The sequence below is a fragment of the Symphodus melops genome (genome assembly GCF_947650265.1).
Source record: "Symphodus melops genome assembly, chromosome: 2".
NCBI classification, from domain to species: Eukaryota; Metazoa; Chordata; class Actinopteri; order Labriformes; family Labridae; genus Symphodus; species Symphodus melops.
In genome coordinates, this window is record NC_136692.1 from 17,085,218 (window position 1) to 17,112,237 (window position 27,020).

A 27,020-nucleotide genomic window follows, 5' to 3' on the forward strand; every position below is an offset into this window, starting at 1 on the left:
GGCATTCATCTGCCTCAGTAACATTCTGGGTTTTTTTCAGCAGATGAGCCCTTTGAAGGGATTTGTTGTAGGGAGGTAAACACCCGGTTCGTATCACATTTTGGTTTCTGCTTCTCCTTGTCCCCTATGATGCCCTCTCTTTAGTCATTCAAGCTTTTAACAATCTACACGTTTCTTTTTTAAGTGGTGATGATTGGAGATGAACATTAATGGAGCTGTTGAATATAATGCTAGATAACACTTCCAACATAACTGTTAATATCAACACTTACTTGGTTACATACTTGGTTTTTATATTTCTGAAATAAAGAGTATAGATTGAATTTTATTAGGCTTGAGGGAGGGATTGAAGCAAGAGATTATATTTTACTTTCCAATATTTTAGAAAATTTTACAAACATTTTATATTTTGTAGATCTTCTCTTCTCCAGTCCACAAAATAGCTTTAGAATTTCATCTGACTCACATCCACCTGTGCACCTTTGATGCATTCAGCATCAAACATGAAAAAGTTTATTTTATACAAAATGCTTCATTCAATTACCCATACTGTGCTAACCGTTCCCTTTCCTTTGCTAACGTGATTCATGTATACATAGCTCCATTGGGTAGAGCCTCTTATACACAAACTGAGAGGAAATGTAGGCCTACTTTAATGTTACAAACCATTTTGCTGAAGCATTCCCTGCACTTTGTATGTAGTGTGCAAACAATATGGACATGCTACTTCAAGCCCTTTGAACGATGACACTCTCGCTCACACATCTGTCACTGTCTGTTGTACACAATATGTTGTTTAAGAAAGAGTAACAAGGAATGGTTTACCAAGCTGTTAGTCGATGTGGGGTAAGGGGTAATAAAAGCAAAATAATACACTTGATAGCTCACATCCTGGTACTTTTTTCTTTTGCATTTCACATGCAGTCTTCTTTGTCATGGCATCCTACTAGTATGGAAGTCTGAGTATTGAAACGAAGCCATGCTGTTTGACCTGAAGACTGGAACAAAACGGTTTTCAAGTTGAACATGACTCTACTATTTCCCAAATCATCCTGAGCTGCTGGCCCATCTGCTTCTAATTACATCATCAGTCCTCCTGTGTATAACTGACTCACCACACTGTTTCCTCTGCCAGTTTGTTAATTTGTGCACTTTTGTTGCAAATGTCTGCACCTGGTTTTTATTTGATGTCTTCTACCTGTATTTATTTATTTAATTTTTTTGCAAAATAGATTTAAGAGGAACTTTTTTGTCAATGTATGCAAAGACATTTAAAGATGTCTTTTTTTACATTCCCTCCTGGTACATTGTACAGTGATAAAATCTGTATTGCATGAGAGGGGTACAAGCAGATGCTTGTCTATCAGATGCTTTAGCGCATGCACCCTCAGCAGTTACGGGGTTCACTGCTGTTCATTTGCAATGAGCCAGAGATGCCAGCCATCCTCCTGTGAAGAAACTTTTTCACTGCCTACTTCTTTAGATTTTTTTTGGCTTGCCTGTCTGTAAACCTATTTTAATTCTAACTTTTTTTTGTTGTTGCTTTGTGCTGTATTCTCTTTTTCTATATTTCAGCCTCTTTGTCAGCATTTTGGTATTTAACCATTTTACACCATAACACACCTATGATGAACAGTTTACATACCTTTTCATCCTGAAGGTTGTAAAGACAAAACATCCCAACAACAAACTCTACTATTTCCGCATCTGATTTTGTGCATGAGGGTAATATGTTAAATTGAGAAAAGCAATTGCTACAAAAATAGTAACAAGCAAGAACCACACTTTGCCTGAATTATCAACAGATCTTGTAGCATAAGGATTGTCCTTAACAATGAAGAGCTTCAACCCCGACTAAAAAAAGCTTTGGCTCCATAGACCAAATGCAGCAATGACTAAACTCAATGTGGCTTATGTGGAAATAAGTTTGTTTTCTATCCCCTAGATTCCACATCAAGTGTTTGTACAGTTATGCATGTATGAGAATAGAACGCCAGTTTTACATTACCCAAAATGTACAGCATCAAGATTACGCATGCAGTTAGAATTGAGGGAATGAAGGTATGAGTATTTTTTCAACAATTACAACATAAAACTTATCATTTTGGTATCTGTTGTGTTCTTTTTTTTACTGCTGAAACTGCGAAGGCATGTGATTCAAAAGTTTCTCCACATGGTGGCAATATTGTTTAGGCTATCAGACACTGGGAAGGAACATAGACTGTAAAAATAAGAAACACCAAATTCAAACTCTGTAACACAAAAACAAGTCAGGTTTGTTTTCCTCATAACAAAACTATGTCATTTGAATTATTTGCTACACTTTTGATGTGTTAACTTTGAACATTATTTTAATTTTGATTTTAAAAAGCCCTAATTTACAATGATGTACAGAGTACAATTAATTAAATAAAAGACAAACCAGTGAAGACAAATACATAGAAGACAAGAAGAATAAGCAGCAAAGCAGGCAACTACAGTTAATAACATTTACACTCACGGACACAGTAATTTGTGATCATGTTTTTAAATAAAAACAAAAAAACACAAAAAAAAACACAATTGTCTTCTACACTGACATCACAATTAACGAGATATTTATCCCATCTTCAGAATTAAGAGATTTTTATTCTTACCATGTTCAAAAGGAAGGCTGTATGTAATGTGTTTTATAATTTCCTTTTGTAGAGCTCTGAAAAGTCAACATTTCTTTATATCCTTGTTGGTCTTTTAACTTGAAAGACTGACGTCTGGTGTGCGTCCGTCCTGGGACAAACTTTTGGGTGATGGTCCCTTAATGCTGCTGGGCGGAGCTTTAATGCTTTAACCTAGGCAAACAAAATCATCATGGCGTAGTTCTACATGTAATGTACCGTTTAAAGTTTCCCGACAGCACAAATATTAAGCATTGGTTCGAATAACATTTACTGTCATGCAGGTCAATGAGGAAATATAAAGAAATTAACCTGTTTAAATCGAGTGTTAAACACGCAACGGATTATAAAGCTGGCCTCTGCACGAGTCATTCAAGTGAACACTTTTGGATAATTTCTAAGTAACACAGAAATCCTAAAATCTGGTGAACATTTACAGAAGCAGGTTAGTGATTAACATTCGTCCAGCTGCACAGCTGCACAGAGTCCCAGCTTAGAGACGGCGTGCAGCTCGGTCACTGTCCGCTTCACGATGCTCTGCCTTCGGACATGGAGAGCTGTAAGCCCCCGGTGCAGGGGCGCTCAGCTGACAGCAGCATGGAAACAAACCCACAACTACTCATCTGCTGCCAGGCTGGACCTTAGCGGGATATACCCGCCTATTGGCACCCCGTTTACCGACAAAGAGGATGTGGACTACCAAAAACTGGAGGAAAACCTGCAGAAATATGCCGAGATACCATTCAAAGGTAAGACCAGTGGTTCATTGTTACGTTAAAAACCAGTGGAGACAATTCCGAAGTTCAATCTAAGGTGTATTGGTCTGTCTATATGGCTTTAGTACTGGTCATATGAATATCTGATCCACTTTTTAGTTAAAGTAAAGTTCGAAACGTATGTCACTGACATAAAACTGGAAAACTCTCAATAAGTTTTTTTTTTAACACATGGTCTGGTGAAACAGTGGGTATATCCAGGAACAGTTTCTAAACTCTGCAAACCCTTCTTTTTGTAAGTCAATGGTCAACCTGCCTACATGCTCCGAAGGACAAAGTTCAGCACAGATGGCAGAAATCGCAAAATCCTTTTTTGTTTTGCAGTTTGTTGCCATCTAGTGGTTTCCCATTACTTTTAGGCCTACATCAGTTTTTTTCCCCCATTACGATAAACAGCCTACCTATGGCGTTGCTGCTAACTTAAAGTTTACATGTTGGCCCGATTCCTTGACAATAATTATTATGGCTTTATTGGCTGTAATATAGTATAAACTCGATTGTTCTTCACACGTTTTCTATTACTTATCTTATTACAGGCACATTGTAGGCCAACAACTGTGTGCTTGCAATTTGGGGACTTTTTTTTTTTTTTTTACCTTTACATGTGCTGTCTCACTTTTCAGACTGGGTCCATTTTGTTGAGCAGAGGACTGTATATTTGAATTTTCACTGTTATTTCAAACCTGTTTGAATTTCTCTGTTGGATTCAGGTTTTGAAAATATGTAAATTAGAGACAGGATTTTTTTTTTATATGCCATTCTATTACAAGTGACAGTACCAGCATTTTTCTGCTTTCAACTAAAGTGATGCTAAAGCTATCTTTAAACGCTTTCTTTAAAGATAAAAGTGGGATTTAAAGTGAAACAACAAAACATGTGTTGTGTTGCAGGTCTGGTGGTCCAGGGCTCTAATGGAGAGTACCCATACCTGACAGAAGAAGAGCGGGTGGAGGTGGTGAGGGCAGTCAGGCGATCGCTGCCTGCAGGAAAACTACTGATGGCTGGATCAGGATGTGAATGTAAGTCTCCTCTAAACTACACTTTCAGTATTTACAATAAAGAAAAGACCATCAAATCAAGGTTCAACTCTTAAATTCTGTCTCATATTTTGAACAAAGTTCCTTATTTTTTTTAAACGTTTTTTAGTTGATTATCCATTATCTGTACCACTTTTCAAGTTTGGGATCCCAGCTGTCAATTGGCAAGAGGCGATGTACACTCTGGGCCAGACAATCAGGGTCCTCATATAGAGACTGACAATCAGACACACTTACGTTTACGATTTAGAGTCGCCAATCAAGCATGCCTTTGACTGTGAGTGGAAGCTGTAGTACCCGGAGAGAGCCAACACATGCATGGGGAGAACATTCAAACTCCACATAGAGAGGCCCTATCCTACAGGGATTTCAACCAGGAACCTCCTCGCTGTGAGGCAACAGCGCTATCCATTGCTCCATTGTGCAGCTGAAAATGGACAACATGAGATGGACAAATGGAAATCTAAATAATATAATTATGATTGAATTAATAAAGACATTACATTTTTAGACATTTTGTCCCTTAAATATGTTTCTTCCCCCGCTGATTACTATTTTGTTTAGTTAGTAGTTGTCTTCCAGTTTTGTCTAATTTCCGTTTTTCTAAAATTGGCATTTTTAAAAACTCACAAATTATTGAATTTGGTGGACAGCTTCAACTCCTGCAGCTGCTTGAAAACACAAAGTGATTCCCCACGTATTTCCAATCCAGACTTCACTGACCTTGACTGTAATCTCATCATGATGTTGTGGTGGTGTTGTTAGTTTTATGGCCGTATAATTGAAGTCGAATGGAGTCAGAAACAGCTGTATGGGCTGTACAGGACATAATGAATAGAGAGAGAGATGTGCATTATCTCGTACTATAGCTTCTTCCTCCTTTCACTGATGATAGATGAAAATCTCCTGTGCGCTTAACTTAATCAATAAATGCACATATTTGCTCACTAAATATGAATGGAACATTAGCATATTTGTTTCCTGAATAATCCGGTTTTCCTCTGCCTTCATACGTTTTAGTGCTGATGGAAGAACTCAATTACATTACTGTTTTCAGTGTTTCCATCGTGGCTTAGTCTTTACTGCATGATTACTGGATATAATAGCAGCCAAGGTTGTTGTATTTAGGTTTTTGAGTCGGTGGAAGCAGACCTATATAGTCGATAGGGTATAAATGGAGGTCTTGGACACATGTGTTATGTGTACATACAGGAGCTATAGTATACTACAGAAACACATTGAAAAGCGGGAACAAGTAAATACTGAGTACAAAGTGAGAATGCTCCTGCAGCCCTGAGCTCCTCTGAGATTTTTCCCTTTACACATTTATCTCTCAGAGGGTCGTTTCAGCTGCAGATAGGACGTGTTTGTGTTTTGTTAGTACAGTTGTTTCTTTCATCGTTTCCCACATGAAGCAACAAGAGCCACAGTCAAGCTCACAGAGAAGATGGCTGCCGCCGGAGCAGACGCTGCCCTGGTGGTGACACCCTGCTTCTACAAAGGCAAAATGGACAGCCGTGCTCTGGTCCAGCACTTTTCCAAGGTCAGCTGACAGTCAAACACACACACAGTCTCTCACATTTCTTGGATTTTGTATTTCCTTTCGCTTACCGACAGCTGCAAGAGGATCTGCGATGACTACACTGTAGTCTCCGTGGCAGAATATTCACCTTCACACCACCTGTCGCCCAGATTTGGATGTATTTTATTGTGTTCAAGCAAACCTTTTAATCCTTAAAGACAAACTAATATACGTATAGTGTCAGCAGCTGTAGAGCAGAGGAGGTTTGCGGACACACCACTGTTTTTTAAGTCGGAGGTGTGGAAGCATTTTGGCTTTCCCATGACAGAAAATGAAAAAAAGTGAGAAGATAACAGACAAGACAGTCTCGTTTTGTAAAATAAATTGTGTGTCGTATCGTGAGTTTAGTGAGTCGTTACATCCTACAGGGCAGTGATAGTAACTGTTTGTTCTGCATGGTAAATTTGTGTTTTAGTCAATGTAGTTTGGTGGCTTTGAGGAGAGTTATTTGTAGTTATAAATAGTTAAACAAATGATTTTACCTTAATTAGAGAAAGTGTGTTTTTCTAGGGATCCTTACCAAAACGTTAGACTAACAATCCCAACTTCAAAGAATCACATTGAAGTCATTCTGCTTCTTTTGCAGCTGCTGTCTCAGGCAATCCTCTGTTTGTACCTGTTAGTGCTTTAAAACGTTACTAAAGACTTCCACTTTGCCTTTAAAGCCACACACCAACTCAAACTGCGTTCTGTCCAACAGATTGAGGACATTTAGTCAAAGTCTGAAGGTTTCTTGAAAAAGGAAGAATTAGCTTTGAACTATGTTAAAACATGTTCAATGCTGGTTCCAAAGTTAGCTGAGGATGGTGAGGTAACTGAAATGTGTAATTCCATTTCCAAAGTAAATCACCACATTTTTATTTATTTTTATTATTGGTTAAATCTTTTCAAGCCAAAAACATTTCACCTTTGCTGGTTGCAGCTTCTTTGTTGGTAGGAAGTGCTGAATTTCTTTGTCACTAATAAAGTAAAGTAGTCTTTGAGTTTAACAATTAGAAAGCCCGACTTGGGGCTTTAAAATATAATGTGCATAGTTCACAGTTCATTTGACACAGTATTGTTTTCAACATTTTAAATCAAACCTTTAAATGAATAAAATTAAAGAATTATGGGCATACTAATAAGCAGCCTATTATCTTAAAACCCATCAAAACATCAGAATACTGTCTAAATTACCATCATCTTATAAAGGTTTGAGTGCTACCAGCCTGCCATAACACAATGTGCATTTGTATAGTTTTTGTTATAATATGAACATGTAGTTGTTTTATTAATGTTAATATTATGTGCTAAAACTGCAGTAAAAATGGTTTAAATCTAAAGGAACAACCAGTTAACAAGAGGAAACTAGAACACAAGTCGACAAAAGCAGCAATTTACCAGTAAAATGTGACTTGAGAATGAAACACAAGTTGTTGAATTTAGTATAAAATAAAGAATAGGACAGATATGAGAGTGTCTTAAGGATATATTCCTGTGTCCTTATCCTCTGCAGGTGGCCGACTGCAGCTCGGTGCCGGTGGTTCTGTACAGTGTGCCGGCTAACACGGGCCTGGAGCTGCCACTTGACGCTGTGGTGCAGCTGTCTCAGCATCCAAACATTCTCGGCCTGAAAGACAGCGGAGGAGACGTAAGAAATCCGTCCACAAAGTCATTAAACGTAACCCGCAGCTACCTGCGTGCTGCAGATAAACAGAATAACTGTTCATTTGTGATTTGTGATAATTTTTTGCTTAAATGAGACAGAACAGAGACAAACTGCAGATAAATGGTGATTGATTTTCTTGTAAATTAAGCCATTTGATAAACGCCTGACATGTAGGTAGTATGACACCTCATGACGAGCTCTGGTTATCTAGATTTGGTCATCTTTAATAGTATGTGTCTACGTCTGGTTGATAATATCCAGTTTATCTGAAAAACATTGACAGAAGTTAACTGGATTACCAGATCCTGGATAGAAAAAAGGAAACTTCCAGATCACTCTCTCACTTTCTCATTCGCGGAGCTATCTATCTGGGCAAGGCTTATGAATATCCTGTGGCTGTGATTTATAACTATAAATGTATCGCGTTTCGTAGATGCACCGTATTCTTTTAGTTTTTTTTTTTTCAAGCTCATTATAAAATTCTAACTTTATTACATTCTTCCTGTAAAAATAAACTGTGATGATTGGTAATGAATCCATATAAATGTAATGTTAGCTTGCTCTGTCTCTCATACAGTAGCATAGATAAGAAATATCTGTTCAAATATAATACAAAGCAGTTTGTTTGAATTTGAGCTATTTAATATTTATTGAGGCATTACACTCACCCCTCTACCTCAAACTGACCATATTGCTCATTACTACTTAGGCCACTAGAGGTCGCAGTCTACTTATATAGACATATGGATCATAACAAGCTGTTGCAAAGAAAACCTTTATGTTAAATACTTTTGTGCAGTGCAAGCTGTCTGCTGATTTTATCTCTATGATTTTCTTCCACACACAGATTTGAGTTCATCTATTAATGTTTTCCTGATGGAAAATCTAAAGGGACAGCAGTGAGAACAGATATTCAACTGATAACGTTCAAGAAAGGTTTATATGATAACTAAGGGTGCACTCCCACTTGACAATCGGTAACATGCCCAAACACGTTTCAACAACAAAGTTTGTTTTCTTGCGAGTGCTCCGTACCGTAAGTCTTCTGTACAGTGTCTTGACAATATACCTTTTCAAGTAAATACTTCATGCAGGAACAGCGAGGGAAAGGTAGAGAATGAGACTGTTTACAAGGCTCATTATGCATGGATAGAAATAGAAAATGTTGCTCTCATTCAAAACTAAAAGCCTTGCAAGCTTTTCTTTTCAAGGGTGAAATTGAAAGAAAAACTTACAAAAAAGCACGTGTAAGCATAATGTAATGCTGCACATTAGTAGAAACAGCCCTGCATTCATCAGTTAATTTGTGCAGCACATATTCTGAAAACTTGCTGCAAAGAGTGTGTGTGTGTGTGTGTGTGTGTGTGTGTGTGTGTGTGTGTGTGTGTGTGTGTGTGTGTGTGTGTGTGTGTGTGTGTGTGTGTGTGTGTGTGTGTGTGTGTGTGTGTGTGTGTGTGTGTTTTCCTGCCGCAGGGGTGAAGACAGGCTTAGTTGTTGAAAAAAAATAAAAGGAACATCTCTTGACAAACTCTTAAAACCTTTTCGTCTGTGTGGGAAGTGTTTGCAAGAAGTTGCAAATGGATTTCTGATTTGGGAAATAACATGTTTGTCCACTCGCTGGGAGACAGGAGCGTGGGTGGAGTTCAAGCACGGAGAGTCCCGGCTCAAATGTAGGCGTGAAAAGGCCAAAGACAGAAAACAAAGGGTGAGGGGTCAATTTGAGGGAGGCAGACAAGTTGTACAAAGATTATTCTAAAGATGAGTGGAAAACACATCCGCCAGATCCTACTATTTTAGAAATGTCTTACATTTTAAGCATTGATGGTCTTAGCTGGAAGTCAATCTTCTTGTAAATCTAAAAGTAGATGTGAAAAGGGTTTTCTACAGGACCTGATTCTGACGGGCTCGTCTGCCACGTTTAAATTGTCAAACAGCATCCTCTCTCTGATTGAACCATATAACCTGTTGGTTGCCCATGTTGAAAGGTTTTTTTACTTTAACAATTGATTTTACTTTATACACGACAGCAGACAACCAAGACTATCTCAAAGTGGTTATGCCACCAGAATGTAAACTTCATCAATCTACTGTCCAGTTCATTTGATAGCCTGCTTGCATTTTTTTTTTTTTTTACTTTTTAGCCTTTTTTATGTTTTAACTATGATAATGTTTTTCTGTTTGTTAGTCCAAAGAAGAACTGTATGTTTGCAAGAATGTGATCCATAAATGCTGTGAGGGAGAACAAGTCACTTTACAGAAAAAGAAATTAACGACTTCAAGAACAGCCATAGTATCACAAAAACATAATAGTATGAGAATAAAGTCATATTATGCAATATAATAAATGGAAACTTTTAACTACTTTTAACTTCATTTTTTTTGTTTTGTTTACCAAATTATGACTTTATTCTTGTTTGATTTTAGAAATCTCTACATTGGTTTTCTTTAAAGCAGCTTCACTATGCAGGATACATATCACAAAACAGTAGTTACAGTACAATGTAATGCATGGTGATATGGTCATTTATTCCTAAAAGATGGGCATCAGTAGGTTTCATAGCTTTTTTAACTGGAAGTCTAAGAAATGTAGATCAGTCATAGCTATAATGACCTGTATAAATACCAAAAGTGACGCTTATTTGGGTCGATAAAAATGATTCGGTGGCACTTATGTAAGGACTGTTTCTACATCCCAGATTTATCCTGAGTGCATGCCAACTGTGGAAAATGTGCAGACATGTTAAGCCATTAGCCCCAGTGGGGCCCAAAGCTTTAACATTATGTTAATGTTACTGATTTTTTCACTTGCTTTTTTGGGCTCAAATAAATAAAGATCGTGTTTTCCTGTATTTTTAGACATCATTACTAAGAAGAAGTTTATTTTTTCGTCTCAGAGAATTTGTTTTGGTTTTAATACCACTGGTGGCCACTGGGCAAAACCAAAGAGAGTATAAAACATATAGATAGATAGACAGACAGTCAGACAGTCATATATAAGTAAAGTCACAGTTACTACTGTCAGTTATATCAGTCACACTAGTATAATGTGTAATGTAACTCTTAACACTTGCAATCAAAACAGGTGATAAAAAAACAGCCACACTTTTTTTATTTGGCTGTAAGCACATTTATTTTTTGCTGTACAAGTTAAGATTTTAATACTTGCCCGAGGGGCAATTCCTTTTTGTTGGTTAGTTCAGCTGAAATGGACACTCCTAGAACAGCAGTTTTTTTTGCACTTCTGCATTGGTTAAATTTTTAAGCACCAGAGTTTGCTGCTTGGACAAAATTAGCCTCTCTGTAAAGATTGTTAATTAATATGTCAAATATCCACGTTCGCGCCGTCCAAACAATCCAGTTGTCAAGTTGCTATAAATCTGAACTAAATGACCTCGATGTCCAGATTTCTTTACTGTCCATACAGCTGCCATGTGCCTGTTTTTACATGTTTTTACATGTTTTTACTTTTTATACTTTGCACCTCTAATGCGTTCTTCCCTCCCTCCTCATCCCTGTTAAGTAATTCAGACTGTCTGTTAAATCCAAACAATTAAAGCCTCATATGTGGAAAAAAACAAAACACCCATTATCCATGGGGAAAAACATTTCTAGTTAGGTCTCAACAGCTCACACCTGGAATATATTCACGTACTTAACTGTGATATGACCAGACTCAAACTAACACTGCATTTTTTCTCATCAGCTGTCAATAAAACTTAGCCTTGATTAGCAAGAAAAGCTGAGTTAAGTTTTTGCCTCCATTTTCACAGCATGTTCTGTCAGACTAATTACCATTCTGTCGACAATGGGTTTTTTTTTTTAAACGGATGCTCTGCATTTCAGTTTAATGAGAACAGAAGAGCCGACACAACATAGAATATTTAAAACAATCCCTCTGTTGCATATTAAATTATAATTGTCACATGTGGTACTGAAGTGATGAAATAATTCAGTGTCAAAACATTGTTTAAGTCTCTGGAAACCCAAATCCACAGCAGCCTTCTTACTGTTAAATGAAAGATCTAATGTGTGTAATAGTAAGTGTCTCCAAAGTACAACCAATTCATTTCACTCTAAATGTTGACATTTAAGTTTCTGTAAGCTCTTCAAAAATTGAGATTGAGTTTACTTTAGCTTTGATATTTTTTAATTTAATCTGGGCTAATGAGTACATATTTTTCTCCAGTATTTTCTGATAACATGCTGTATTCATCTTGCTTTTGTAACTCACACATCCCCAAAACATTAGCGATCCACCTCCGTGTTTCACAGGAGAAACGGTGCACTTTTCATCATCGGCCTTGTTGACTCCTCTCCAAATGTAACATTTCTGTTTGTGGCCAAAAAGTTCTGTTTTGGTCTCATCACTCCAAATAACTTAGTTAGTTAGTTTTGAGGCTTGTCTCTGTGCTGTTTGGTGTATTGTAAGCGGGCTGCTTTATGGCATTGGTGTAGTAATGGCTTCCTTGTGGCGACTTGACCATGCAGCCCATTTTTCTTCAAGTACCTCCTTATTGTGCATCTTGAAACAGCCACACCACTTTTTTTTTTAGAGAGACCTGTATGTCACCTGAAGTTATTTGTGGGGTTTTCTTTACATCCCAAACAATTTTTCTGGCAGTTGTGGTTGAAATGTTTGTTGGTCTACCTGACCTTGGCTTGGTTTAATTTTCCACTTCCTGATCAGAGTTTGAACACTGCTAATTGGAATTCTCAAAACCTTGGATATCTGTTCATATCCTTTCCCTGCTGTATGAATTTTAACTACCTTCTCCCACAGATTCTTTGATAATTCCCCATGGCTCAGAATCGAGCAGCGCCAGTGCAGCACTGGATGAAACATGCAGGGGTCTGTCAAGAGCCCAGAAACTCACTGACTTTTTATACACACACTGATTGCAAGCTAACAGATCACATGTGAGGATAGTTACCTTCAGTAGCCATTTAGACCCATGTGTGCCAACTTGTGTGTATGTTATCTGGCCAAAACCTACACAGTCAAGCTGAAAAAGGCAATTGTTGTGTACATCCTCATCATGCCTTCATAGTCTTGATTTTTTTTCTAAATGGCTAAATGAATGATTTTTTTGATGAAGGTTTGTAAGGTTAACAAAGGCATGGTTTCACTCAGACTTTAAAGGTTCATTCAAGGTTCATCATGTTTTTGAAGTTTCTTCATTAAAAAATACACCCTGATCCTATATTATTCTACATTATATTATATGTTGATTTTGTTTCAACAGCTAACCGTACCCTTATACATCACTAAATCACAGTGGCATTGCCGGCTTGACATAGTTTAGACGGCCAATAAATTCCACAGAGAAGAAGAATGTGACTCAGTTAACTACAATCAATTAATCCTCGGAAGGTCTGCATCTCTGAGGTTGTCCATGGGCCAGTGCTACGCTCTTATAATAGTAGTAAGAAAAAAAAAAAAAATATATATATATCTTTGAAATGACTTTTTCATAATCCAGTGGATATTTAAACATTGCGCGCATTAAGTTTTAAACTCTTTCTACCAATCAGCGGACTTTAGTGTTTCTCGCTCCAACCTTAAGGGTCAGATCAGTATGCTTGGCACCCCAACAGAACAGTACAACAACAACAAAAAACAGGACGGTATGGATCAGTCATTTTGGTGCCATTCTACACTTTTGACATTGGACACGTCAGTTATGTCAGCCCTGCAGAGAAAAGGCTCTTTCTATGTCTTTTAATGAAAATGATCTGTTTGACCACATCCCTCTCTGTAAGGGGATGTGACTTGCGCTTTCTTGCACCATGCACTTTTATTTACTGTGGAAAGTTGGACTCAAAGGACAGTATAAACACCTATCTGTGAGTGTCACCCACCTTACTTCCCTTTGTGATGTCAATCAGGGAAATCTCTAAACAGCATGCTTGAGGTCACATTTTCCATAAAGGGGAGCAGGCAAAGACGGACTTTTTTCATAATTTGATATTATGGAAAGGCCAGGGACACATAATAGAGTTAGAAAACCAGTATATTTTGCACAATATGTGACCTTTAAAGGATGCTTAATGAGAATCAATCTGTATTCCATGTATTTATTCAAAAGGTGTTATCATTTCACACCTTTAAAAAAAAAAAAAAAAAAAAGAAAAGTTGTTTTTTTTTAATTTGTAAAGAAGTATGATCTTTGGTTTGTTATATATTTGATGCATAAATATAATTAATCTCCCACACTCCGCTCTTTATCCACGTCCTGTTTTGTTGCTCTGCATCTACTTTAGCCCACTTCTAAAGGCAACAACATGTTTAGTATGGAGTCGCAAATCTAATCTGATATGATGACCTTGGTCGGTGCTTCCGCTGTCTTCTTATACATTCAGGCCAGGATCATAATGGACATGGGTGCACATTCATGTCATGGTCTGAAAGTGTGAAAGGATCCTGATCGAGTGTTTCAGGTCCCTTGTCCACGTCAGTGAAGACACTGACACTGAAGCAAAACCAATTACAAATCAGGATAAAAAGGCAGTTATATAAGCTTCTTTAGTGAATGAACTATCATCAAAATGTTAACAAAAATAAAGTTCATAAGAAAGGGCCCAAGTGTTTAACATAATTCAAGTATATTATCTCATAAAGTGCTGAGTGGTCATAGAATTTGGTTTAAATTTTAAAGGATAAATTCTTGCACATACTGCATTGTATGGAATTTGCAGGAGATATAGCCTTGACCATATTGTAAAACCGGAAAAGTTAATTTAACCTCTTTAATGCCACACATTTATGCATGTGTCCAGATTAGACTGACAGGTCAGTTTCAGATGGAAACAGTCAGGCAACTGAAGAGACAGGAGAAAGTATAGGCGGAAATTACTCCGTATATAAGGGATGCTTTTCAATCCAAAGAAGGGCAGACTGAGGCTGTCTTAGTGACATCAGGTGGAGTAGGCAAAGGAAGAACAAATCAAAATATCAGGGAGCTTAAACCATCTGCCACTCTTGGTTGCTTAAGGTTTTTAAAAAAAATATTACACATTGTAAAATTCCACTTAGTAGTGATTTTAAAAGATTTAGAAAAGCATCGCATGAAGTCATGAAATCCTAACCCCGATTGGCTTTCGTGACATAGCAGACAAGCAGATTGTTTGTCAAGTTGATTTTTTTTTTTTTTTTTTAAATGGAGAATAAATTGTCAGATTACTGCAGCAGATTCGTGTCAGGATCATTATGATGGATTAAGTTCTGTCTGCTTTTGCTGTCCATACAGACTGTTTCCCTGCATACAACAAAACCTGCTTAAACGTGATTGGTCATTGATACTAATCAACTGATCTACAAACGTACTGCAAACATAAACTAAAGCACTTGTCACAGAGTCCTACCATGTAGAGATTCATCCAAAACTATAATGCGTTTCAACAACCTAGTATTTTCTTTTTTAATGAAATGAGATATGGCATGGTGTTACCTTGAAGCAACAAAAAAATATTTCATCTTGTCGCTTGTTAGGACGCTATTTTTAGACTCTATTTTTAGTGGAAGGTTGGGTTTCCCTGCTCTCATGCTGAACACTGAAGGCTAATGACAATAATGAGACTTAAAAAAAGAAGGTAATGAGTGTTTTTCTGTCACTGGGGCCGACAGTACTCTCACTGGGATGTTATTTTCCTGCTGGGTAGATTCATCAAAATAGCCAGTGTTCGAGCTTTCAGAAGACCAGCAGGAGCTCCCGAAACCTGATTGAGTGACTGATCAATTACAGTCCTGCGTGTTTGAAATGACTGATCTGGGGAAACTGATTGACACTTGGGCAGTTAAAAATAGACCTTCCCTGGCAGCAGTAATGGAGACAGAAGCTGGAGGCTGCAGGTTCTTTTTCCCTGTGGAGTTTTCAGCTTCATGTGCCGAGCAGCTGCAGTGTCGTCTTATGTTCTCTTTTTACATTTCAGATTTATTTGGAATTGGCGTTTTATATCTGGATTGACAAAAGAGATTTAGATGAGGCAGAACAAAATAGAGAGATTATCAATTATTTATGAGCCTTTCCCATCCTCCTCATCCTCTGTTTGAAGCTGATTCCTTTTTATTTCTCACATGGGACTTGTCTTTTTTTTTTTTTCTTCTTTCTCGCTGTCTTCTTCTGTTTGGGATCTTGAACAACCCATCCCCCACCCTCTCCCAAAAACCATGTGAAGAGTCCATGCTCATCTCGATCTGAGCGATTTGTTTACCTTATGAGATGTTGGCTTTGTCGTCTTATTTCCCTTGTGAAGGCCTCTCCTGGGATAAAAAAAAAACGGCAGCAGTTATTAATCCTGACAGCAGGGAAGGTGTGACAACTATGAAACATTTCTATTTTTTTTTTAACTGCCTCTCTCTCTCTTTCTCGCTCTCTTTTCCTCAGATCACACGGCTTGGCCTGATTGTTCACAAAACCAAAACGCAGGATTTCCAGGTGCTGGCAGGCTCAGCAGGGTTTCTCATGGCCGCTTATTCTGTTGGTAAGAAGCCAGTAAAACACCCAAGGATAAAATCACTTCTTCTGTCACTTCTCCTTAAATAGAGTTTATTGGTGGTTTTGGTATATATTTTATTTTTTCAGAGCCTGCTGCATAATAACAAGTGTTAAAAATAACATGCACCTAACCCATGAATGTATTTTTTAGTTTGTTTTGATAACTGGTCAACATCTCTCAGAAGTCCCAAATCACTCTTTTCTGTTTAGAAACACTTTGCATCCTGCCATCTCTTCCTGCATTTGTTTCAGATTTCACTCACGCTCCAGATTATTTGCCCTCATCTACCGATGATGAAACATTTTAGGGCCATCTTTTAGATCTTTATTCTTCCTGAGAAGCAGCTGTTATTCTTTCTATTTGTTTCACTGTTAAAATAATAACCCAAACCAAACTGCGACTGTTTGCAAAGTTAATCACATGTTAAATGTTTTGGTCCTCTAAAACTCATCAAACGGAAAACATTTCCCAGTGTGCTTTATTTTCAGAGGCTTGTCAGGTTTATTTATTATTCATAGAACCATGTGTACTGTTTAAGTAATCCGATAGGACAAGAGGCATTCTTTGATTGCTGATATAAATTACAACACCCCTGGGACTGTAAACCTGGTGTGTCACACTGCCTCAGCCAGATGTTCTGAATACTGTAACTAACATTATAGCAGAGGGTATTTGACCTGTTTGTTAGCCACCAAGCTAACTGTCAACTGAGTCTTAATACGTCGCATGGAAACATACACATAAATGAACAGAATATTTAATATTTTATCTGCTGTAACATGTAACCGTTGACTCTATATCAACATGGAAACTTGTCTTAATTCCTCTTGTTGTATAAATGTGGGCACTGAGAATTTCTAGCCCATACACATATTTAATTTGCTGACAAAACGGAAAAGAGCAATCAGGTCAGTACAGGCTACAGCAGTACAGATTCATGTTTCGGTTTGAGGCAGACACTCACGTTCATTGAACTTCTCTAGTCTGATAATCCAACACACACACACAGCACCTTATTTGTCAGCAAAGCTGTCAATCATCATGACGTCACACTCTTATTCATTCTGTGATGTAGAATCACAAAAAGTAGAGTGACTACAGTTAAATGATCCTGTTAAGTTCAGGAACCAATTGAGTTTTTAGACCAAAAAAATAAGTATGTCTTCTTGAATATTACTTTTTACTAGCTGATGCTACCTGTGTAGCTGTTTTTTAAACAATAACACAATTGAAGTCACGCAGTTGTGCTGAATATTAGCAAACTGTGGAACACAACCTGCAGCCTCCATCTTCTGTCCGAGTCACAGAAATGCTGATATTCAGTGCAACCTAAATCCCTCTTGTGTGATATTGCTTACTTTTAGCAGAGAGACTGACAATGTAAACAAGAAGACATTTCTTGTGCATTGTGAATTGAAAGGCGATTTGTATTTCACTAATGTCTTACCTTTTTCTTTTTTGTTTAAAAAGCTTTTACTCTTGTAAAAAAGAGTTTAGGCTGTTCTGTTTTTATTTTTATCTACTCAAGGTTCAGTAGAGTGTTCTCTTCCTACAGGCATACATGTGATCTTATATCTAAAGTTGCAGTAAAAGTAACTCAGCAATCTTTTCCGCAGTGTTATGAAAATGATGTCTTCTTAGTATGTTTGCCACGTACAGTGTACAACAAGCCTGGATTAGATGACACATCCACGGATCAGTATCAGTATGATGCTCAGGAACCTAATGAGTCATGTTTTCCCAGTGCAACTCTCTCTCTCAAACACACACACACACACACACACACACACACACACACACACACTCAAATGTGCACTCTCACGTACACTGACACAACTCTCTGATCTCTGCTCCATGACATGTTCTCATCTCCATAACTGAAATAGGGGTTTAATTGGCTGTGTGTGTGTGTGTGTGTGTGTGTGTGTGTGTGTGTGTGTGTGTGTGTGTGTGTGTGTGTGTGTGTGTGTGTGTGTGTGTGTGTGTGTGTGTGTGTGTGTGTGTGTGTGTGTGTGTGTGTGTGTGTGTGTGTGTGTGTGTGTGTGTGTGTGTGTGTGTGTGTGTGTGTGTGTGTGTGTGTGTGTTTGAGAGAGAGAGAATTGCGTGTGTGTGTGTGTAAGGTAAAGCTGACTGATTGATATGATAATGACTTCATACTGGAAGTCTGTGTTGAAGTAGCAGACTGCGGCGGAACAGAGTCACTCGCCCTTGTACTGTATATTGCATCCATACCATAATACTAGTGTCCCAGTGTCAATTCACATCGCTATACGGCCCTGTGGCAAGCCGAGAGGAGCTTAAGAAGCATGGCGTGTGAGCACACAGCAGGAACGCATACATGCGTGCTCAGGCATGCACACAATAGTGCCATTCTGCTTCGCCAGCACTGACTTTACATTTTACCAGCTCCTTTTGTTCCCCACTTTACATCTCTGTCACTACCTTTGATGGAGGTTCTGCAGTCAGACGACTTTGCCCCCATTCTGTAACTGTGTGTTACATGCTGCACGCAGTAGAGATAGAGACATTAATATTCTGCCTTCAAATGGCAGTCTGTAAGCGCCAAGTGTCCAAAGCAGCCAAGGGTCCAGGCAAGCGTCTGTCATATCCTGATTGGCAGACATACTTTATAAAAAGTTTGATGAAACGCCAGCTCCCCAAAAGTTAGCCAAAACATTTGGAGCTCTCCCACATGACATGGGTCCAATTATAAAATCAAATATACACAATATTGGAACTCATCAGAAGCCATCGTCTTTTATCGTCCACTAGACAATCGATTTCTCTGGGAACAGATTTAATATTGGTGAAGTCAGAGGATAGCTTCAAACAACTTCCAAACAAAATGGGCTGTGGCTCAAAAAGGTTGAAAAGACGTTGAAAGGTCTTAAAAGTAAATGGAACCGATTTTTTTTTTTTTTTTTTTTTGTTATTGACATGCACAACTTTGAAATCGTTTGTGCTTTTTGTATACGTCACGGCAAATTCTCTGGGGCTTTAAAGATTTCAATGATGACAATCATCAAAATGTGTGTTGTTGGAGATATCCCTCTTGGTCTTGCTTCTGGACCTAAATCCCAACTTAATTCCTGCCTGTTTCTGGGCAATTTAAATCATTTGCTGTCTGTTTCTGGGTGAGCACTCCCAGAGGAGGAGGCGGAGCCTCTCACCTGTCAATCAACAGTGTTAGGTAAGCTGCTGTCAGCAGTGTGATGTGAGCAACGGCGGCCACAGAAGCATAAATCAGACAGAAAAATCAGCCGCCGCCGGGTCGTCTATTAACACCATCAACAACTCCAAGGCCAAGAACGGAGGCTGCCACTCTCTTCCTCTCCTCCACCAACACAATCAGGTGTCACACTGAGAGGCCATGGTATCTGGTTGTCTGGGAAAATGTATGTGTACCTAGCTCTGTAAATAAAAAAAAAAGAGACATCATGAGAAGTGCTGCTGCCTGCTGAACTGTCAGCAGAGAAAAAGAGCAAAATAGAAGGCTGGACTCTAAAAACAATGACGGTTAATCATTCATGTCTGCATTTTGACAGCTGAAATGTAAAACCAGAGCAGTGATGGATGGATTTATGTAAGAGAAATATGTCCAGCTTACCATCAGGAAGAAAATGCACGTTAGTCCTTTCTGGAATGTTTTATCCTCGCTTGTTTGAAGACTGAATCTGTCAGTGTGGGAGCTGGAGGATAATATGCTACTCTGCTAGATGATGAAACGCTTAAACCTCAAACAGGAGGGATCTTGTACACTATTCACAATAAGTTAGGAATATTGTTATTTACATGAGTGCTTTTCCTATTTGGTCTGAATTTTAATGAAATAAGTAATAGTTCCCTTTTATATTAATGAATGAGTAGAAGCACCATTTTCATTTGTGCAATATTTATTACCCCAACTATTTAGACAATAACAAAGATAGCCCCAAATAACCACAATTGTCAAAGTGCGTAGCCACTGTTTCCACCATTTGCTGCAACGACAGCTTGACAGCGACATCTCATGCTCCTAACTAGCTTCATGATGTTGTTCTGAGGCAATGCGTTACAATCCTCCACAAGTGCTACACGCAGTTCTGCAGGTCACGTGGGGGTGGGATACGAGCATCCAGTCGCTGCTTCAGCTGGTCCCAGACGTGCACTATGGGCTTCAGGTCAGGACATTGCTGGCCATACCATATGAGGCACTCCAACTTCCTGAAGTCGAGCAGTAAGAATTCTGTTACGATGTGGTGGAACATTATCATCCATGAACAGCAAGTTGAGGGTTTGCTGGTGGAATTGGGGGATGATGATGAGTTCTATGATGTCTCTGAGGTAAGAACGGGCATCACAATCTGTTTAGCACTGACTGGTGATGCCTGCTCAGACTGTTGCAACTCCTCCACCAAAGGGAACCTTGGGGGACCATGTTGACCTCGACGTATCGCTCACCTTGCCTTCTCCAGCAACGCTGATGACCATCATTTCTGTGCAAGGTGACCCGACACTCATCAGTAAACGGGATGGTAGACCACTGCTGCATTGCCCAGGTCACATGATCTTGTGCCCACTGCAAACGATCACGACAGGGTCTTGGTGTCGGTAGAGTCGCCTGCAATGGTCGTCTGGCATTCAAGAACAAGCAGTGGAGTCGGTTGCGTTTGTCTGGAAACCCTCGTATCCCTCACGTCTTGTAAACAGGCCTGCAGCTGTGTGGCAGTAGCATAACGCTGTCTGAGTGCAGAGGTCCTTAGGTACTGGTCATCATTGTGGTCCATCACTCCTTGGGCTCCACTCCTGGGTCTGTCACGAACACTGTCAGTAGTTCTGTGTCTTGCTGCAAGTCTGCTGATGACACTTTGACACACACCAAGTTCATGAGCAACATCTGACCGCCTGCTACCGACCAGGACGCGCTATGGACAGGTGGCGCTGCTCGTCCGTTAAGTGACTTTGTGTGTTCATGGCTGCTTGAATGATGAACTACGAATGACTTGACAATACCAACTTTTTATCCCCCCAGAATGTTGAAATTGATGCCACATTAAAAAGGGTTGTATTTCTTGTTATTGGCCCCAGTATGTAAGGCACACTGTACCCAGTGAGACCATTACATGGAAAACACAAAATGAGGTGCGTCTATCACACTAATACAAAAATCACTGTGAAACAAACACTTTATGTATGAAACCCAACGAGGACCTCACAACATCCCTAACTTATTGTGAGTAGTGTACTTTCCTTTCTTGCATGCTAATGTATTAGCACGCTGTGCATGATTGGTAATAATATTCTAATGAACACACTCAGTGCTGAGTTGAGTGATTGCATGCAGTGACCTGCTCTTATGAGATCTTGCAGGCCACCGCGTTACACTTATCAAAGGTATGAATTACAGAGCCATCTGTATGGAGCTTGACCATGAGCTATACACCTACTAATCTTTATACAAATTTAATGGATTAATGGTCCCATATTATGCCCTTTTTGGGGTTCATATATTTAATTTATGTTCTACTAAAGTACGTTCGCAATCCCTTATGGTCGAAAAAAATTGTCTGTTTTCATGAACTGCTGCTCCATGCAGGCTCTCTCATCTGTCTATATTTCTAACGCTCAGACTCCCCAACGAAGAGAAAAACAAACAAAAAAAGGCTCCCCACGCGTGCCAACTCTGATCTGATTAATCGGCCAATCTGCTCTCTTGTAATTGGTCAGTCATTCGGCTTTGTTCTCGGATATTTCCCGCCCCTTCTACTATATTGGAAATTCTACAGTCAGTCCGAGGGGATCTTGTGCTTGCTACAACAAGCCAATGGGCTTGGATAAGTGACATCATGGGTCTGTGATGTCACCTACCCATTGTCAATGAGGGGGGGCTAGGGACCGAGCATTTTAGTCGGCTATTGCTACTGCTGGAGGAGGAGGTAGGAGAAGCCGCATCTCCACAGACTTTGAATTTTTGCAAATAGATGTGCCTAAACATATACCCTTGCACTGTGTCAAACTTATCTTTAGAAATATCCATTAACTAGATGGACACAGCTGTCACTATGGCCAAAGTAGAAGAAATGATCAGTGATTACAGTAATGCATTATTCCAATATGCATGTGCACTAATTTACATTATTACTGCCATTTTATTATAAGCATGCAAAAATGTCTAGAAAACACCATTGACTTTCTACAGCATGACAAAGATGCCAGTGTTGCTTGCTCTTTTCCTTCTTTAAATAGAAACACAGTAAAGTATCCTCGAAGGAGAGGGGTTGACATTTGAAAAAGTCAAGAGCACATTTCATTGTGTAACAGCATCTTTCAGAAAACTAAAAGAAAAGAGCAAAAGAATGAGAAAATCTGTGAATTGATCCTATAGCACTCCTTGTGATCTATGTGTGTAGGTGCGGTGGGTGGAGTGTGTGCGCTGGCTAATGTGCTCGGCCGGGAGCTGTGTGAGTTGGAGCGTCTGTGTGTGTCCGGTCGTTGGGAGGAAGCCAGACTCCTGCAGCAACGCCTAATCGAGCCCAACGCCGCCGTGAGTACCATCTGCTCTGTGGTGGACACTTTTATCCTCTGCCCAACTAAAGGTCCTCTGAGACAAACATTGCACACATTGTGACAGACTGGAAAATTGATATCAAGTGGTAGCATTAAACCCCTGTGACCATAGACAAACCATAATAGTTTTGGGGCAAAAACAGTTGTTTTTCCTCTTTAGCATGCTTATAATATTAATTGTGTAAATAATTTGTAAATACCCTCCAACCTCCAATCCAACATCTGAAATCAAATTATAAAGGCAACATCAAAGTGCTATTAAACTACAGTACTTTTATTGTCCACTTGAGGCTGGCGTCAAACATGAGCTTTGATGGTGCGTGTGATGGCTTTCTTAGTTGCAACCAGAAGGCCTTTATAGAGATATTTATTGTGTGACAGATTGTCCGGGATTTTGCCCGGGTATGGGTACTATAATAAAAGAGCAGTTCACGTTTACTCTAAAAACTTTTACTGCAACATCCTTCCAACATCCTCACAGGCTGCACATGTGAGCAACCCCAAAATACATTAAAGGTATCTGCTTTTCATCTATCACGTTGCCTACAACATTGATTTTGACCCTGAAAGCCTGAGTAATAAAGAAACATATTAAGTTCTTCCAGCCGAATTCTCGCCAGGCGTTTATGTCCGTCTGAGTCATGACTGTCTACAGTGAGTGAGAAGCGTGAGTCCCACAAGTGGTATTGTTGTTGGGCAGCGTTTATATCATGTTTACGTCCATGCGCTTAAAGCTGTATTAGTAAAGGACTAGAGAAAATAAGAATAACATAGCCTACACCTCTATGCCATGAGTTAACCAAAATGTGCTAACACTTGCCAGCTGACACAACTACGAGGGCCACAGGCAATCGCAGCTCAGGCAAAGGAAAATATTGTCCGCAGCATGCGCTTCATGGTGCTTAAAAATTGTGCGTACTAATTCATAACTCCTTTGTGCGAACTCAAGTGGAGAGGGGTTGGAGTTGTGCAGCTGAAGGATTGCCACGAGCTTGGCCGACCATGGCCTCCATACATGAAGTGCGTGCACTAACCACTGCGCCGCATAAACCTGTAACTGTTAATGTTACAAAATGGTATTCATTTCTGGTGACTAAACTCTCCATAACTGGCATAGTAGTTTATCTTGTTTACTTTCCATTTAGCCAGCTAATTAAATAGACTGCTATTAAGAATGCTCATCCTCACTGTTGCCACTCACCTGCTCCACCCTATGGTCCACTAATGACCACGTATGGCTTTAAAAACATAAACAAGATGGTGATACCATACCCAACTGTAGGCTGCAAAATGTTGAGTGACAAACAATCTGTCCAGTCTACAGACAAAGTGTAATACTGAACATTAGTTGTGGCTTTTACGTGCCAATATAAGAAGTTTGAGAGGCGGAAACAAGCAGTCAAAACTGCTAACATGGATATAAAGAGCGATCAGAGCTCTGAGTTAATTCCTATCATGGATTAAACTAAAAACAGGCCACCAAGTGAGCAAGCGCTGGCACTTAGCAACACAACAATGTTAAATGTCAGAGTGCTGCCTCTTCTCAGAGCTGCTCGGAGCCTGAGTGAGATGTGTGAGGAGACAGCAGTGAATAATTAGCTTCAGGCTACAAATGTGTCCGCGCAGGTGTGTTAAATGTCACTGCCCTACCAACATTCACACTCTAGGCATACACCTCCACATACTGCAGCATGGAAACACAAGTTCACTGTTATATTGCAGCAACGCGTGAACAAGATGCAGCAAAGTAGCCGAAGATCGAAATAGAGGATTTGTATGATTTAAAGGCTGTTTTGGGGTACATGGAGACTGATCTGGGCTCTGTGTTTAAAGGTAACAAGGAAGTTGGGAGTACCCGCCCTCAAGCAGGCGATGGAGTGGTTTGGTCTCCATGGCGGCGCCTGTCGTTCACCTCTGCAGCCGCTCACAGAGGCTGAGACTCAGCAGCTTAGGCGGGACTTTTCCTCAAACGGCTGGCTGTGAGGTGAAAGAGTGTTTGACTGTTTGTGTGTGTGTGTGCGTTTGGTTTACGTTTTACCTATAGCTTAAAACGTTTAGTAAAATGGCAAACTAAAGAGGACACATTGCAAAAGAACAAATAAAAATATCCCACAACCATAGTCATTTTTAAAATGTATCTCAGACAACTGTCTAAATTCAACTTGAAGCTTACAACATCTATTTGACCTATGTGAAAGATCAATGCAAATTAAAACTGCACATACCATCAAGTTTTTAAAGTGTCACAAAAGTCATGAGAATCACTACATTTCAAAGTTAGTTTTGTTTGAATGATTTTAATTCATATAGTTCTGATGATATATTTAACATGTTTGACTGTGTTCTTCCACTGTTACAATGTTACATTGATTTTTAAAAACATTTTATTTACTGTCTATTTCATTCTAAATTGAATCAATGTCCTACCTTGGTTTGCTTTTCTCCAGCACCACAGGAGTGCAGTTGATCAATTTAGCTCACTTACAAAGTTATAAGAGAATGTTTAGCAGCACAATTTTTGTTTAAGCGCTTGTTTTCACAATAAAACTAGATTTACTGTGAAGGCAAATTATTTGACTTTTTTCAAGCTTCATTTTTGCATACAGATTTTGTTTTGATTGATATCTTGTCAGAGTTATATGAAACAAACAAACAAAATTAAGTCAATCGCATTTGCTGTTTTTGTTTTAATGGAGGTGATTAGACTGAGCTAATGTTTGAGATCCTTATTGGTTTGTGGTACACCCCTCTTGCAGCTTTTATGTAAAATAAAAAACATAACAATTGTCCCACTAAAATACAGTGAGGGGAAACAACTGAAACAAAGCCTTACCTTTAAACTATGCATATTTGTTACGGCTAAATTGATTTCTGAAGAAGATTCATAATTTGCACATTAAAGATGCATTGAGTGTACACAACAATACAGGTATTGAGTATAAATAAATGAAGATGAGTGCTCGACAATGGAACATTATCTGCACATCTGCTCTTTGAAGAAAACACAAATCATTACATCTTAGCTTAGCAAACTGGTGCAGTCAAAGGTTGAAGTATTTGCATTACGCATCTTGTGTGAATTTGTAGCTTTTTTTTTGGATCAGAAGCGAAAAAAAATGCAGATATTTCTCAATTACATTACATTTCTTTTTTTCTATTACATTTCTCAGATGGGAATAAACTACTGTTTTTGTTTGTTTCAGCTGAGGAGGGCCTGTTAGATAGATGGATGGACAGATAGACGGGCAGGCTATAATGCCACTTTGCGTTTGGATTTTTCAGAGGGATCATCTTCACCTGATCATTAACTGAAACCTACAAACCTACAAAAAGATCAAGACAAAGTTCTAGGTTGATACAACCTGAACAAAAGCGTCATGCTCATTCATGTTTCAAATAGTCGAATGTAATTACAGAGTTTGTTTTAATAAAGTCTGTGTAATGTATGACTTTCACGTTTCAGCTGCATTTAAAGAAAATGAAATCTTTTCAAAACTCACTCCAGAGGTTCAGTATGTGAAGATCAGGATGGCTGAATGAGATTCAGATGATCTTAACCTTAAAAAACGTTCCATTGACGAGGCAATGTTCATTGAAACCTTTGCGACCTTTCCAAAATAATCAAAGAAAATGAACACAGTCTGTGCAACGATGAAAACAGACCTTTACGTTGTATCAGATGTTCAAGGACTTCTCACACTTTGAGCTGGATTCTTTTTAGACATTCATTTGTGATGTCACTCTCAAAGGGCGACCATGCTGCTTTGAATTTTTTTGCAAAGAAACTAGATAAAAAGGAAAACTTCTTTGATCTTTTGTTTGCGCTTCAGCCCTAAACTCATCTTCACTCCTTTCCTCTCTTATTTCATAGAATTTATCTGTAATAATGAAGCTCAATCACAATAATTATTTAATTTAAAGTTACCATTGCTTATTTAAAACTTTAATTTCTTAAAAAAAAAAACGACTTTATTAGTTTACTTATCCTTTTCTGAGCTGCAGTTTCATCAAGCAGCCACATGGCGGTGACACGTCCCACCAAGCACTGGCTGTGCGTCAAGGGCATCCCTTTGATCTCATTTAGAGGATCTTGCACCCAAAGGGGGGTTGGGGGTGATGCCAGTGCTCTTACTGGGCATACACACACACACAAACACACACACACACACACACACACACACACACACACACACACACACACACACGCACACACATGCACACGCACACGCACACGCACACACACACACAGACACAGGAGGGAGATTGGGAGGGGGCCATGTT

At 39.0% G+C, this 27,020-nt stretch overlaps 1 protein-coding gene across 1 annotated transcript; it reads left to right on the forward strand.

Moving 5' to 3' along the window:
• The first annotated feature begins 2,756 nt into the window (after positions 1–2,756).
• On the forward strand, positions 2,757–26,185 carry hoga1 (4-hydroxy-2-oxoglutarate aldolase 1). The gene is made up of 8 exons (XM_079335342.1): positions 2,757–3,403; positions 4,321–4,449; positions 5,883–6,010; positions 7,545–7,679; positions 16,082–16,178; positions 22,583–22,716; positions 24,573–24,723; positions 26,022–26,185. Exons 1-7 carry the CDS (start codon positions 3,187–3,189, stop codon positions 24,720–24,722), a joined length of 990 nt encoding a protein of 329 aa, XP_079191468.1. The 5' UTR covers positions 2,757–3,186; the 3' UTR covers position 24,723; positions 26,022–26,185.
• Positions 26,186–27,020: the final 835 nt, after the last annotated feature.